The sequence below is a fragment of the Macaca nemestrina genome, chromosome 4 (genome assembly GCF_043159975.1).
Source record: "Macaca nemestrina isolate mMacNem1 chromosome 4, mMacNem.hap1, whole genome shotgun sequence".
NCBI classification, from domain to species: domain Eukaryota; kingdom Metazoa; phylum Chordata; class Mammalia; order Primates; family Cercopithecidae; genus Macaca; species Macaca nemestrina.
This window is the reverse complement of record NC_092128.1, coordinates 17,033,829-17,050,037: the sequence shown is the minus strand read 5'-3', so window position 1 is coordinate 17,050,037 and position 16,209 is coordinate 17,033,829. Positions and strand designations below refer to the sequence as shown.

Below are 16,209 nucleotides of genomic sequence, written 5' to 3'. Positions count from 1 at the left end.
TACTTGCAAATCACTTGATTCAGTGCGCACTCAAGAGGAGAGACTTCTTCGTTCTTTTTTGTGTTTAACCTGGTTGCTTCTCCCAAATTAGTTGGTGTGAGAAAGAAACTATCTTCATTTTGGCCTCCACTTGATTCAGTCATTAATTATGTTAGAAGGCACATACCTTTCTTAAGTAAGAATCTATTTGGGTGTCAAGAAGGACTACTTTCTGCCTCTGGAGGAGTTGAGGGACTGTATACATGTCATATATCTCACATATGTATAATCCACATGAATGTAAGGCATATATTTAAAAGTCAAAACAACATCAGTTTGATTTGAAAGCTTCAGAATAGAATTGATTGCAAAGTCTTATTTTTAAAAGTCAAAGCAAATATAAATGAAGCTCCATTTGTAATTTTGGATTACTGGTGATATAATTATATTATTGTTTAGACTCTTTAAATATGTTTGTGAGTTTTTTTGTGATAAAAGATACAAAATGCATTTTGCTTCCCATACTGTTACATAGGAAGGACACTGGTCAGAAAAATTGGTTATAGGTAGAAGCTCTGCCATTTCTTGGTATATGGCACAATTTATCTAAATATCAGTTGCCTTATTTGTAAATGAAGTTCTTGATACCATAGTCTCAGATTAGATGTTTTATGCTTTATAAATGATTGTGTTCTACGACTAAATGGAGCTTCTTTGACTAACCTGTTGTTTCAGGCCACATGTGACCAACGTGGCTGTTGCTGGAATCCCCAGGGAGCTGTAAGTGTTCCCTGGTGCTACTATTCCAAGAATCATAGCTACCACATGGAGGGCAACCTTGTAAACACAAATGCAGGTAAGCCATAGTCTGCCACAATGCAGGAGGTCCAGACCCTCTGGAGGATGACTCTATGTCCCCCAGAGGAGAGCTGGGGCAGCCTGCAGAGTTCTGCTCTGTGGGACCACATAACCACATGTGACAGAAGGTAGGCACTGCTCTTAATCAAGGACTAGAATCTATTTGGGCACCAAGGAAGAATTATTCTCTGCCTTGGGAGTTGAGGGGCCATGTCCTCTTTCCAGCTTCCCCATTATGGACCTTCATGACTGCAATAATCATTGATCATTTTTGTTTTCAAGTTTATCCCTTTTAAAGTGGGGGATTTGAAATCACTAACCTCTCAGACTACTTCTAACTCTAATTTTGTGCTATTTTTATGAAATGAAAATAATTCCAATTTTATAAACATGTTGTGAAAGTCAATATAAGTGTTCATGGAGTGAGTAGCCCCTCTTCTTCCTCTTACTCTAAAATGCAGAGCATAGGCTGGGCACAGTGACTCACACCTGTAATCCCAGCACTTTGGGAGGCCGAGATGGATGGATCATGTGAGGGCAGGAGTTTGAGACCAGCCTGGCCAACACGGCAAAACCCCATCTCTACTAAAAATACAAAAATTAGCAGGGTGTAGTGGCATGCGCCTGTAGTCCTGGCTACTCAGGAGGCTGAGGCAGGAGAATCGCTTGAACCCAGGAGGCAGAGGTTGCAGTGACCTGAGATCGTGACACTGCACTCCAGCCTGGGTGACAGAGCTAGACTCCATCCAGCCACACCCCACCCCCAAAAAATGCAGAACATAATGATGACCATTCTAGGGGATAGCAGAAGGTGACGCTTTAGGGAGGCTCTCAGTAGAAAGGAAGAGGCATGTTCCCCTTTCAGATGCTCTGGGCCTGATGGACTGTTCCAATAAGGTCTCAGCTTTCACCTGGTTTACCGTTTAATTAGGGAGATGGCATCAATGGATATAATCACCTATAATGCAATATGAAAATGACTGAGAAGGAATTGTGTATATGTATGTCAATTCTGAGAATGTAAAGGGAATCTGATTAACACCAAATGACTGATGGGCTTGTGGTATGAGTGTTAGGCTTATTGGGGGAGGTTTTCAATCAGATTTTATAGAAGAGAGACAGATTTTTATATAATGTAATGGTGATATCTAGTGCCATAATCTGCCAAAGATAGTATGTGCATATGATGGGGTATATGTCTGTCTTTTCCCTTCTTTTGAGAAATAAAGGCTTTTCATCAATCCCTTTGACATGTATCCCAATCTTTTTCTTTTTCTTTTTTTTTTTTTTTGAGACAGAGTCTCACTCTGTTGTGTGGGCTAGAGTGCAGTGGCGTGATCTCGGCTCACTGCAATCTCTGCCTCCCGGGTTGAAGCAATTCTCCTGCCTCAGCCTCCGGAGTAGCTGGGATTACAGGCATGCACCACCATTCCCAGCTAATTTTTGCATTTTTAGTAAAGACAGGGTTTCACCATGTTGGTCAGGCTGGTCTCGAACTCCTGACCTGGTGATCTACCCGCCTCGGCCTCCCAAAGTGCTGGGTTTACAGGTGCGAGCCACCGCACCCAGCCCCATGTATCCTAATTTTTGTGTAGGTATTATTTGAGAATTTGCAGAGTCAACTATGAAAACCTTTTTTTTTTTTTTTTTTCTCCTGTGTTAGGATTCACAGCCCGGTTGAAAAATCTGCCTTCTTCACCCGTGTTCGGAAGCAATGTTGACAATGTTCTTCTCACAGCAGAATATCAGACATCTAATCGTTTCCACTTTAAGGTTGTAATTTGTTTATTTTTTTAAAGTTTTTTTTGAGAGACTTTTGTTCCCTATCCGATGACTGCAGTTACTACAAAATAGAAAAATTTGCTACTGGAGGTATTTTTCTCTACTGTCATTATTAATTGGCACCTGTATGTTAAAGACATATACAGAATAGTCTTCATTTAGTGTGATAGCTTCCTGAATATGTATTACAGTTTACTAGTGAGTTTGGCTTTCATTTATTTACTCTAGATAACATGTGGAATGTGGTAGGAAGATAAAATAAGGGAGATCACAGCTTTCAATCCATCTTTGCAGATGTGCTGTGTATGTCTCTACCTAAAGACTAACTTATGCCCAAAGGTGAACCCTTTGAATTTGGTAACATAATGAGTACATCTACCTTAGATATGAGGTCAGTTTGATCAGTACCTGATTCCAGTATCGTAAGTAGGGATATTGGGAAGCTCTGACAAGTTTTTATTTTGGCTTTCCTTCTATTTCTATCTCTGCACAGTTGACCGACCAAACCAGTAGCAGGTTTGAAGTACCCCACGAACATGTGCAGTCCTTCAGTGGAAATGCTGCTGCTTCTTTGACCTACGGAGTTGAAATCTCCAGAGAGCCATTTAGCATCAAAGTGACCAGAAGAAGCAACAATCGTGTTTTGTAAGTTTTGGAAACCTATCGAAGGATCAGAGTAAGAAGGTTACAGGGAGGTCTGTAAGCATGGAGAAGGGGGTGTTTCAACAATATTCCTGAAGGTTGTGAGACAATTATTACTGACCAGACCCTTTACCTTCTAAAGTATATATTGTTTTCTGACTTTTTTTTCTTTCTTCTGTTGGCACAATCATTTTTTTTTCTCTTTAGTTTTCCCTTTATTTCCCTCCATCTATAATATATAATCAGCTGTCCACCAGTAAATATTTACTGAACATCTCCTATTGTAAGTATAGTGTTCTGGTCATGTGGTAGGCTGTCTGGTCTGGGAGTAAGAAATTTGCACATGGTCCCTTTCTTCAAGGAGTCCTAATCTTTTGTTGTCCATAGAAAAATGTCACAGGATGGCAAATGGGACTGAATGAATGGGGGCTATTGAGTCATTGAGATATAAAGGATGCTTTTCCAAGCACTTACATTCTCTCCACACCGCTTGCTCACCCATCCTTCTGTTCTCCACCTGTGTCTAGGTTTGACTCAAGCATTGGGCCCCTCCTGTTTGCCAACCAGTTCTTGCAGCTCTCCACCCGACTGCCTAGTGCTAATGTGTATGGCCTGGGAGAGCATGTGCACCAGCAGTACCGGCATGATATGAATTGGAAGACCTGGCCCATATTTAACAGGGACACAACTCCCAATGGAGTAAGCTTTCAGATGGGTCCCTTTCCACTGAATATCATAGTCTCATTCTTGAAGGTCACCTCTAGTATTACAGTGTAGTGTTTAAGAGTAAGAGTCTAGAGTGAGAATACCTGGCTTTGAATTCTAGTCTTGCTACTCACCAGTTACATGGTTCTGGGTGTTACTTACCTCTGTGTTTTCAGTTTCTTATCTATAAAATGGAAGTAATGTCTCAATAGGGTAGTGGTGGGGATTAAATGAACTGATACATGTAAAGTATCTAGAAGAATGGCTGCCAGAAGGAAAGTGCTCAGTAAATGCCAACTCCTTCATATGTTTCCTAACCAGATATGGAGAAGATCTTATTAATATCTGTACTCTGAACAACAGTTGATTGTGATCACCATACTTTTAGGTTCTCCTTTAATCACCGACTTACCAGGTTTATCAAAATAGGATAAAGTCTCAGCTAAAACAATCATTTTTTGTATAAAGAATGATTGTGGTAGTGAAAGAATAGACAGAGTTTTATTGTTATTGTTTTATTTTATTTCCACTTTTGTTTGTTTTGACTGCTAAAATTTGAAATAATATTGTTTTTTGGATTTGGCAATACTCTATTGTTCAGGGCCTTTCTTTTTCTTTTCTTCTTCTCTCTTTTGTTGAGATGGGGTCTCACTGTTGCCCAGGCTGAAGTGCAGTGGCACAACCATGACTCACTTTAGCCTCAACCTCCCTGGGCTCAGGTGACCCTCCCACCTCAGTGTCTGGAGTAGCTGAGACTAAAGGTGTGTGTCACCATGCCTGGCTAATATTTTTTGTATTTTTTTGTAGAGACTGGTTTTTGCCATTTTATTCAAGCTGATCTCAAACTCCTGGACTCAAGCAATCCTCTGGCCTTGGTCTCCCCTAAGTGCTGGGATTACAAATGTGAGCCACTGTGCCCGGCTGGGCTTTCTTGACTAAGCAGAATTAATGGATGGATGAAAGGAGATTACAGCAATAATTTGTTAGTCAACAATTTATATATATATACACACACACACACATATATATATGTATATATACACACACATATATATGTGTGTGTGTGTGTATATATATAGATATATATATATTTATTTAGACATAGAGTCTAGAAAATATAATAATTTCTTGTTAGACAAAACTGAGGTCCAGAGAAGCCAAATTAATAGCTCAAGACAAAAGAGTTTGTAAGAACAAGAATGGCCTGACCCTGGGAGGCGGAGCTTGCAGTAAGCCGAGATCACGCCACTCCTCTCCAGCCTGGGGGACAGAGTGAGACTCCATCTCAAAAAAAAAAAAAAAAAAAAGAAAAAGAAAAGGAAAAAAAAAGAGTTTGTAAGAACAGAGGAAGAATCTAATCCCTTCTCTGTGTAGTTTTAAGCTCAGGCTCTGTACTGTACATATGCCTATCAGAAAAGTAGAAAAGCTGTTGAGTCAGAGCAACTTAACCTAGGAATAGTTGGTGACAATTGTTTCATTAAGGAGCCTCAGATCCTTGCTACTCAAAGTGTGTATGTAGCAGGGGAACCACCATGTGAGAGAGGTGGGCTTTCAGCCCCTTCTTCCGTCTATTGAATTAAAATCTGCATGTAGGGCCAGGAGTAGTGGCTCATGCCTGTAATCCCAACACTTTGGGAGGCCGAGGCAGTTGGATCATTTGAGGTCAGGAGTTCAAGATCAACCTGGTGAAACCCCATCTCTACTAAAAATGCAAAAAAACTAGCCGCGCATGGTGGCAGGTGCTTGTAGTCCCAGCTACTCAGGAGGCTGAGGCAGGAGAATGGTGTGAACCCGGGAGGTGGAGCTTGCAGTGAGCTGAGATCGTGCCACTGCACTCCAGCCTGGGCAACAAAGCGAGACTCCGTCTCAAAAAAAAAAAAAAAAAAACAAAATTAGCCAGGTGGTAGTGGCATGCACCTGTAATCCTAGCTACTCAGGAGGCTGAGGCAGGAGAATTGCTTGAGCCTGGGAGGTGGAGGTTGCGGTGAGCCAAGATCATGCCAGTGCACTCCAGTCTGGGCAACAGAGTGAGACCCTGTCCGAAAAAAAAAAAAAAAAAGAAAATCTGCATTTAGGTGCCCATGTAATTTGTGGATACACCAAATTTTGAGAAACACTTTTCCAGAGCAATAGTTATCAAATGTGACTACATGTTGGAGTTATCTGGGGAAATTAAAAAATAACAGCTATGTCTGCTTCTATCTCCAGGGATTCTGTTTTAATTGGTCTGGCATGCAGTCTAGGTTGAGAACTCCTGTTCTGGAGTCTCGAAGACAAGCCTAGACTAGAGCTCCATCTAGCTACCTGATTCATATTAAGGCATATTGATGGAGCTTTTGCTGATGAGGTTAAGTCAGGTTAAGACAGGCCTCTGAGAGGGCAGCTTTTTTGAATTACGTTTTAAAAATTCCTATCCTCTTACCTTGTAAAAAACATCACAGCCTTCACATTCCTTCTGGATGAATGATCATAGCTGGCTCATTCTGTAAGAAAACACGAGTTCACTTGGTTAACATCAACTAGATATAGACCCCATCTTTTAAAAATGTGTCTTGATGACCATGAATTTCCTGTCAATTAGTTGCATGATTAGGACTGATTTCCTAAACCAACCGCACAGTGTGGTGCTGAGGCTTCTTGGTTGTAAATTTTGGTTTTTAATTATCTTTCTGCAGAACGGAACTAATTTGTATGGTGCGCAGACATTCTTCCTGTGTCTTGAAGATGCTAGTGGATTGTCCTTTGGGGTGTTTCTGATGAACAGCAATGCCATGGGTAAAGGACTATTCATGAAAAAAATAAGCGCAAGAGTGATTTTCAGTCCCTTTCTTACAGCACTATGATAAAAGGAATGGATCCCTTTAAGAGTGACTGAGACATAGTGTAGGGAGGGCCATATAGATTATCTAATTGTGCTATCCCTACTTCATTACCTGTTGATCTATGGTAGCCATGAGTAGGGGATTTTCTCCTAGCTTATGATTTTCCTGAATCTGGTGGCCTCTGTTGGAATATTTTCTGTTATCAAGTTGAGGGAGCTAACCCTTCCCTATAATTTACTCTGAGATAGTTTCCACCAATGTGTTCTTCTCCGTCCTCAGCCTTTTCGTCAGTAGATCCCAGTGGCAATGAATTGCCACAGGGGAAGAGAAGATGTATCAGAAGCTGCCAGGATTGATGGTGGACATAGGGTATTGATCGATACCTCTTCTCAATTGAGAGTCATTGATTCAATCAGTGCTCCTCAAAGTGTGGTCCCTGACTGGGTCACAGATTGTTTCAGGTTTATAGTAAGATGAGTATAGAAATGGCGAGTAAGCAGTGCTGTAGCCTCCACATGCACACATGAACCTTTTTCTAGTAATTCATTTTCATGTTGTTTTATGAAAATATCAGCTTGCAGTGAAATGGAAATTAAACAAAATAAAGATCTGATTCTCCAACACAGATATCTGAGAAACACTCTAAATGATCTAAAATGATTCTAGGACATCTAAGAGATGAATCTGAGATGATTCTAATAGAATCTTAGATGATCCTAAGGTATTTGAAATGCCAAACAACCTAAGAATAGACTGAGATAATATAATACAAGGACTGTACAGTTTTAGCTAGGTGAAAGGAACCAGAAAATAAGATGAGTCAGACTTAGTGGGCAAGGCCACAAGATCCTAGATACTCTGTATGAGTTGTTCCTATGACCAGAGAGTACATTGCAATATTTCTTGAGGCATTTTATTCCTGGATACAAATCAGTGTAATGACACAACTTTTGAGAATGGTGATTGGCACATAGAGGGATTTTGAATTTATGGCACAATTTCTGACTTTTTTTTTTTTTGGTTTGGCTTTTGTTTGATGTGAGATTTACTGAGGATAGTTATGTCCATGTCTAGTTGAATTATATTCTCACAATAATGATGGGGTATGTGGTGGGACATGTTCTGTGGTTGTGAAAGTCAGAGAGGAAAAGCTTTTCCTCTAACCTCTTAGGGTTAATTCTTGGGAGCCTGCAAATTAAACTGGCAAAAAGGTAGACTAGCAATAGAAAAGAAAGAATTTATTTACACATGTAATGCGTATACACACAGGAGTTCTCAGTGATGAGTAACTCAAAGCAGAGATTAGAACTTGGGGCTTCTATACCATCTTAATTAATAGGTGAAAGGGAAGGAGGAAAGACGCTTAGGAGAGAACAAATGACGTTTTGGAAAGATAAATGGGCCCTTAGAAGATAGGTGGGAGGATGAGACAGTCTTGTGACACCGTCTGTCTGAGAATGGTGCCTGTTGTCTCAGAAAAGATTAGAGGTACTCCTTGGCGCAGATTTATGACAATTGCTTTTTATTGAGTTTTTTTGGGAGGCTATGCTTTTAGGCACATCAGGGATTTCAGTAACTTAAATGCCTTCAGTCCAAAATAATTTTTTTTATGTCACAGTGGCTTATTCTGGACCCCTTCATGAGCCTGGCTGCTTTTTCCCCAGAGCCTGGGGCCTGGCACAAGGCACTAAGACACTCCAGTCAGTATTATTAAAATCTGTCGCAGAAAAAATGCCTTGGCTGCCATGTGCTGTGAGGGTGGACTTGGATGGTCAGGGTTTGTCCCTTGGTATTCAAGATGTGAGACACTAGGGTCACTTTGTTCATGTTCACATGGTTAGTGATCCTGCGTTATTTTAAAACTTGGTAGTTACTATTCAGTAATCAATTCTGATTTGTATTTTCTTCATTTTTAACCTTTCAAGAGGTTGTCCTTCAGCCTGCGCCAGCCATCACTTACCGCACCACTGGGGGCATTCTCGACTTCTATGTGTTCTTGGGAAACACTCCAGAGCAAGTTGTTCAAGAATATCTAGAGGTAAACTTAGGATGTCAAGATTGTGACTGAGGAAATCTTAAACAGCAAATATTTTATAAAAGTAAATTTCATGTGCAAGTGTGACCCACAAAATCTGCTGTTACAAATTTCAGATATTAAAGAACAGATTTCATATATACAATGGAAACTTGCTGTATAGCATTTTTATGTTATAAGAAGGGGAGAGAATATACAGATGCCCCAAACATGGCCCTACCCTCAAACATTTATGAAGGGTTGGAAAAATAGACTAACATTCTAACATGAATGAATCAGTGCGTTGGGAAATGGACTATGTTTGGTGCTCTGAAAGCAATGCTTCAAAAACTTTTTATTAAAACCAGAGTATTTGCTAATTTTCACTTCACATATTTCTTTCAGCTTATTGGGCGGCCAGCCCTTCCCTCCTACTGGGCACTTGGATTTCACCTTAGTCGTTATGAATATGGAACCTTAGACAACATGAGAGAAGTCGTGGAGAGAAATCGCGCAGCACAGCTCCCTTATGTAAGCAAGGTTTTCAATAGTTCTCCAAAAGTAAAGAAATTCCCTTGAAGAAAAAGAACAACTATTTATATTTTCTCTCCCTGAGTTTGATTGATTTATTTATTTGGTAATGAAAGGAATTTTAGATAGTCAGAATACTAGACTTTTTTTGTTGGACCAATCATTTTTTGAAGGAACCATAGTTCTTTGTAGTATGAAATAGACTAGGAGACCACAATTATGTGTTGGGAGGTAATCTGTTTTTGTCTCTATTTTTCTTATCGTGTATTTTATTAGTAAACATTTTTTGTGCTTACTGTATTGACTACATTTTACAGGTGTTTTTATTTGAGTTTTCAAGGCATTTGTCTCTTCAGCTTGAATTGTAGCATTTTAATGCTTCTCAGTAGGGATTTTCTTGCCTTACACGTGTTCTTGGTTTGTTTTGACTCAAAAGTGTCATGGCAGGAACTTACCATAAAAGTTGTATCATAATTTCAGAAATTCCTCTAAGATTCTGGCATAAGGTTTAATGTCTAAATTCTTAGTTTCTTAGGTTTAGTGTCAGGTCATGAATGATGCAGATTCCCAGTCTCCCTACCTATGTTTTAACAGATGTTTTAAAGAGGAATTGAGGAAGCGGAGTAGTTCTAGACCCCATGAATTTAGCTCAAAATAATTATATTACTGGAAGAACCATGAGCCATCTGGGCTAGCATCATTTTTTTTTTCACAGTAAATTGAGGCTGTCAGGGGAAATAACATGATCAAGGCCGCATAGATAATTGATGACAGAACAAATACTGCATGACTACATGGATGTGAAAAATAATACAACAAGTTTCAGGTCCATGTGTTTTTACTTTGGTATTTTGATTACTATTAAATTGGGAATAAGCAGAATTTGCCTTTCTCTGTAGTGTGGTCATTTCACGATTGAAACCGAACTTCAGTAGACATTTTGTAATTTGGCAGAAAGAGAGTTCATAAATATGAAGTGTAAAAGAAAGTGCTTAACGGAATTGAGATTCAAAAAGCCTAGGAACACTGAGGAGATGGGGGAAGCAGAAAGTCAGGGCAGATGAAGATGTTTGGGTCAATGAATCCACTCTGAGCCTAGATGCGGGTCCCACTACTCATTCTCCAGCACAACATGGCTTTATACATGTGGGGGAGCTGAGGCAGGCAGATCACGAGGTGAGGAGTTCAAGCCCAGCCTGGCCAACACAGTGAAACCCCATCTCTTCTAAAAATACAAAAAAAAAAAAAAAAAAAGATTAGCTGGGCATGGTGGCAGGCACCTGTAATCCTAGCTATTTGGGAAGCTGAGACATGAGAATCACTTGAACCCAGGAGGTGGAGGTTGCAGTAAGCCGATATCGTGCCACTGTACTCCAGCCTGGGCGACAGAGCTGGACTCAGTCTTGAGGAAAAACAAACAAACAAACAAAAAACCCCCACAAAACTCCATTTAAGATTAGAAATCTCATTTAATATTAGAAAACCAGAGGAACTAGTTTTCAAGTCCAGATCTCTAACATCATAGTGGCCATCTCTCTTTTTATGCCATTTTCCTTACATGTAGATAGACATTTTCTTTTTAAGCGATCCAGGAAATGAAAGAATTGGACTATTACTGCTGCCTAGTGGTGTGAGATGTGAAAGGGAGTATTTAGACAGGGAATTGAACACTATTACCTGAGTTCAGTATACATGTTAAAATCTGTCACTTTAAGTGAACAAAAAGGTATAGTATGGACATGTAATAAAATCCTTTTGTACTTTGAATGGCTAACTTTGAATGTACCTGTGATATTGGGTACTATTGGGTGTGAAATTTAACAAGAGATACAAAGGGAAAAGCTCAGTAGTCTCTAGAATAATCTTCTTCTCTCCCCTGCTCTATGCCCTTGGAGACAAACCTAGGTTGCAGAGAAGGGTACATTTTATTCTGGGCTTCACTATGTTTATACAGGTAAAGTTGGGATAGCATAAACAGCAAAGATGTGGGGTAGAAGTGAAGTAACAAAATAAAACGTGGGGTAATAAAATGAGGGAGATGTGGGAGACAATCTCTTCCCTTCTTTATCTTGTGAATAAGGTGAAATTTAGGTCATTTCTTAGGTGGATATGTCTGATCGTCTTAGGGGTTTGTCATAATTGGTGTTGTTTGCTTGATTGGTTTTTAATGCCAGAGTGCCAGGCAAGGATAGGATGATGCAGTTAACCTGATGGCAGGGATGAGGCCAAGCCCTAGAGAACCAACCGGTCATGTGTTTTTGAAATCACCATTGGAAAAGAGGCACTCAGGTTCCAGGAACTGATTAAGAACTCTGTTTAGAGCCCAGAACAGAGTTGTTGTTTATCCTGAATAATCACAGTGAAAATTTGATTTCGTTTTACCATGGAAATTCCTAGGCGCTAATTGTGGACTTTATATATTCTTTCAGGATGTTCAGCATGCTGATATTGATTATATGGATGAGAGAAGGGACTTCACTTATGATCCAGTGAATTTTAAAGGCTTCCCTGAATTTGTCAATGACTTACACAAAAATGGACAGAAGCTTGTCATCATTGTGGTACGTACTGCCCTCTTTCCTCCAAATTAGGCATTTGCTCCTCCGTTTCATACACCCATCTCCTTTGCTTTCTCCCCAAGTTCCCAGTCTCCTTTCAGTGCCTCCAGCTTCCAGCTGGTTTCTTCATTGTATTCTTCCTCTTTTTAGGATCCAGCCATCTCCAACAACTCTTCCTCAAGTAAACCCTATGGCCCATATGACAGGGGTTCAGATATGAAGATATGGGTGAATAGTTCAGATGGAGTGACTCCACTCATTGGGGAGGTAACTTAATGGGAAGGCTGGAGGCTGGTAGAGGGGCTGCATAGGGGTGTGTGAATGTGTGTGTGTTTGTGCATGTAATTGTTTTATTGTACCTTTTCAGTATATTTATATATTCTGGGAATAAATTCTCCTCTGCCCTTTCGTGCCCAAGTGCATGCCGGCCATCCTAGATTTTTGATTCCTTTCACAGCCAAGTCCCTTTAAACAACAGCTCACACACTGAGTGTCCACTTTCTCACCTCCCACACACTCTGCAGCTGACTGTGGTCTCCTTTCTTCCCCCATCACTTCCCTGACACTGCTCTGGCAAAAAACACCCATTACTTTCTCATTGGTAAGTCCAGCGGAACTGTTTCATGCCTCTTCTTACTCAATTTTCCTGCAGTATTTGACAAGTGTACCCACTTCTTTCTCAAATGTTTGTTTGTCCTTGTTTTTTCAGGAAGGTGTCATCTGCTTGTTCACTTCTAAGGTCCCTTTTCAGAGTGTAGGGTCTGGGGGAAATTGGACAGGAAAGAAAGAGAAAAGTGAATGATGTTAGAATCCACAGTTTATAATGGACTAGCTGAAATTTACACAGTGCTCTTCCCCCATTTACTATTCCCAGAATTAAGAACAAAAAAAGTGTAGAGAGTTAAAGATGACTAAGTTAGACAATGCCTTTATCCACAAATTTATTCATTAACGACTTAAACATTTTTTGAAATGCATTTTCTTCAAGTGACCCTGGCATTTATTTTAAATATTCTGAGCACTGCAACTTCCTAACTAAATAGGATGTGTTCCTGGGTACCTCGGTTGCTGTGATCATGTTAGGAATTTCTTTGCAAAGTACTTTATTTTATTCTGTATTTGTTTAATTTACTCTTATCAGTGTTTTTCTTTTTCTCCTGAAGGTCTGGCCTGGACAAACTGTGTTTCCTGATTATACCAATCCCAACTGTGCTGTTTGGTGGACAAAGGAATTTGAACTTTTTCATAATCAAGTGGAGTTTGATGGAATCTGGATTGTGAGTTGTTTACACTTGGATTATTGGGTGACAAATATTCAGATTGTGTGTATCTATATCTGTATCTTTGAGTCACGGAGCATAGGGAGAGGAGGAGGAGGAGAAGAAAGGAAGTATAGCAATCATTCTCAATATTCACTATCTTTCTATTCAAATAATCTCACTAAAACACATAGCTTAGAATAAAAATCAAAATGTTAGAGCTGAAAGGAAACTCAGGAATTTTTTCCCAAGTCTAGCTCTTTTTTTTCCTTTCTTTCTTTCCTTCTTTCCTTCTTGCTTGCTTGCTTGCTTGCTTTCTGTCTCTCTCTCTCTCTCTCTCCTTCCTTCTTTCTTTTCTTTTCTTTTCTTTCTTTCTTTCTTTCTCTCTTTCTCTCTTTCTTCCTTTCCTTTCCTCAAAGGAATGAGCTGAACTCAGAACAGGTCATGTACTCCTTACCTTGTTGCAAAGTATACAAATTGTTCAACTGCTAGTTCAAGACTCTTCCATTTGGACATGTTGAACAAATTGATCAGAGCCAAAGCACTCAGGTGCTTGAACAAACTATGCCTGTGGTAAAGAAAAATGTCTCGGCCGGGCGCGGTGGCTCAAGCCTGTAATCCCAGCACTTTGGGAGGCCGAGATGGGCGGATCACGAGGTCAGGAGATTGAGACCATCCTGGCTAACCCGGTGAAACCCCGTCTCTACTAAACAATACAAAAAACTAGCCGGGCGAGGTGGCGGACGCCTGTAGTCCTATCTGCTCAGGAGGCTGAGGCAGGAGAATGGCGTAAACCCGGGAGGCAGAGCTTGAAGTGAGCTAAGATCCGGCCACTGCACTCCAGCCTGGGCGACAGAGCGAGACTCCATCTCAAAAAAAAAAAAAAAAAAAAAAAAAAAAAGACAAATGTGTCATATGATGTCAGGTGAAAGAAAGTAACCCAGCCGAGGGTTAGCAAAATTTAGGGAGCTCCAGAGTTGAAACTTTTTCTTTTTCTAACAGAACTGTAGAAAATTCAAACAATACAGAGAGTTAAAAAGATAAAAGCAAAAATCCTCCGAAATTATAGCAACCAAAGACATTTATTATCGATATGTTAGAATGCATTTCTCTAGACCCTCATGTGCTCTCTCCCTCCTTTTCTCTCCGTGTATATATGTTTATATGTATTTTTATGTGTATGTATTTACAGTTCTATTTTGATATATGGAAAATGTATAAGTTGAAACATGTCATATAAATTGAAATTTTTTTCACCTGATATGTTTGGGAATTGTTCATTTTCAACAGTTATAGGCATATTATTTGAAGAAATGTTAAGAACCTTCTTCATGAAGCCTTCAGTGGGTAGACAAGAACACCCACTCTATTCCATATATATAAATACTCCCTTAAAATATCTGTGATAATTTATCTGATTAATTAAAAAAAGACACCATCAGTACATCATAAGATAACATGTTACTTTTTCTTAATAGTTTTTGCTCTTCATCTTGCAGGATATGAATGAAGTCTCCAACTTTGTTGATGGTTCGGTCTCAGGATGTTCCACAAACAACCTAAATAATCCCCCATTCACTCCCAGTAAGTCTTGGTGGTCAGCAGATTAAAGTAGCAATGTGTATTTCATATTATAAATTCATAAGGACAGATCCGAAAAATTTGACAAGGGAATTTGTTCATAAGTGTGCATAGGAAAAGAAAAATGTGGGTAAGGAAACACTAGGAAGGAAAATAAAAACATGCTATGCTTTCCTAAAAGAGGCACAAATTCAAAAGGGGCAATGTAATACTTCTACTTACAGTCAAAGCTATTGCTAGGGAAGATCTAGAGAGGATATGGTGTAGAGGCCAGAGGCTAGTGGTAAGTTTATGTCATTCTCAAATATACACCCGCAGGCCAGGGTTTACTAGAGAGACACCAGGTAAACAGCCTTGGTCTTAAGGTGAGGGTCATGTCTGACATGTCCACAGTGTGAAGAACTGAGCCACAGGATGAAAAGACAGAACTCGTGACTTGGGAGGTCAAAGTCAGTGAACGTGATGATACCCAGCTTTGACTGAACTTTGGACAACACTATCTCTTAGGGTGTGGCCTTGGAATCATAGGATCGGCCATAGTTTAAAGAATGCTGGAGGTTCAAGGACAAATTATATCTTGAGAGAGGAAAAAACTGCTAAGATGATAATAACTTATGAAGGCTTCAATATGGTGGGAAGAGAGGAAATTGGGGCAGGTAGGTTAGAATCAAATGCTAAGGGGCTTGGATAAGAGGCTAAACAGTTCATATTTTATTCTTTTGGTGTTAGAAGCTACTTGTCTTTTAGTAAGAGAGAAGCATGGTAGTCAGATGGTTTTGGAAATTTGAACCTGGTATTAATATATAGTGTGAACTAGAAATAGATACATGGGAGGTAAATAAGACATGACGAAGCTACTGTAATAGTTAAGGTCCACAGATAATGTGGATCTCAACCAGAGTGGTGCAGTGGGAGCAGAGAGGAACAGATGAATACAGGAGAGACTGGAAATCATTCTCTAAAATACATGATCAGGGGAGAGAAGGAGTCAGAAATTAATTTACACTTTCATTCAGCATTTCTATTCTTGGACCACTTAACTTAGCTCAGTTTGGAGAATTCAGATTGAACCTCAGGGCTGACTGAATCTTTTTGCTTCCGAGTGTCTGCCTCTAATCACATGAGAGCTTGGGTGGGAGGATGTGTGTGAGTCAGCAGAATTCGTTTATATGTCAGAGGAACTACTCCATGTGGATAGCGTTCTCATAGTGAGGGAGCAGTGTGACTGCAGGATGCCCACAAGAGTGTCTGCCTGGGGTGCTGTCATGTCGGATTGTGTGATAGTCAAGGAGCAGGAAATGTGCAACTTAGGCTGTCGCTGATTGATCCCGCTTTGGTTTCAGGAGTCCTGGATGGGTACCTGTTCTGCAAGACTCTCTGTATGGATGCAGTGCAGCACTGGGGCAAGCAGTATGACGTTCACAATCTGTATGGCTACTCCATGGCGGTTGCCACAGCAGAGTAAGACCACTGTGGCT

At 40.0% G+C, this 16,209-nt stretch overlaps 1 protein-coding gene across 5 annotated transcripts in view; it reads left to right on the top strand.

Moving 5' to 3' along the window:
* The window catches only part of LOC105471255 (maltase-glucoamylase), a 157,696-nt gene that overhangs the window by 20,919 nt on the left and 120,568 nt on the right, over positions 1–16,209 (top strand). For all 5 annotated transcript variants that reach the window (XM_071094351.1, XM_071094350.1, XM_071094348.1 and 2 more), the window contains 12 exons: positions 715–835; positions 2,501–2,610; positions 3,113–3,264; positions 3,789–3,960; positions 6,642–6,741; positions 8,714–8,826; positions 9,208–9,333; positions 11,763–11,894; positions 12,042–12,158; positions 13,055–13,168; positions 14,650–14,734; positions 16,075–16,192. In XM_071094351.1, the coding sequence (XP_070950452.1) occupies positions 715–835; positions 2,501–2,610; positions 3,113–3,264; positions 3,789–3,960; positions 6,642–6,741; positions 8,714–8,826; positions 9,208–9,333; positions 11,763–11,894; positions 12,042–12,158; positions 13,055–13,168; positions 14,650–14,734; positions 16,075–16,192 (1,460 nt within the window). The remainder of the gene's footprint in view (positions 1–714; positions 836–2,500; positions 2,611–3,112; positions 3,265–3,788; positions 3,961–6,641; positions 6,742–8,713; positions 8,827–9,207; positions 9,334–11,762; positions 11,895–12,041; positions 12,159–13,054; positions 13,169–14,649; positions 14,735–16,074; positions 16,193–16,209) is intronic.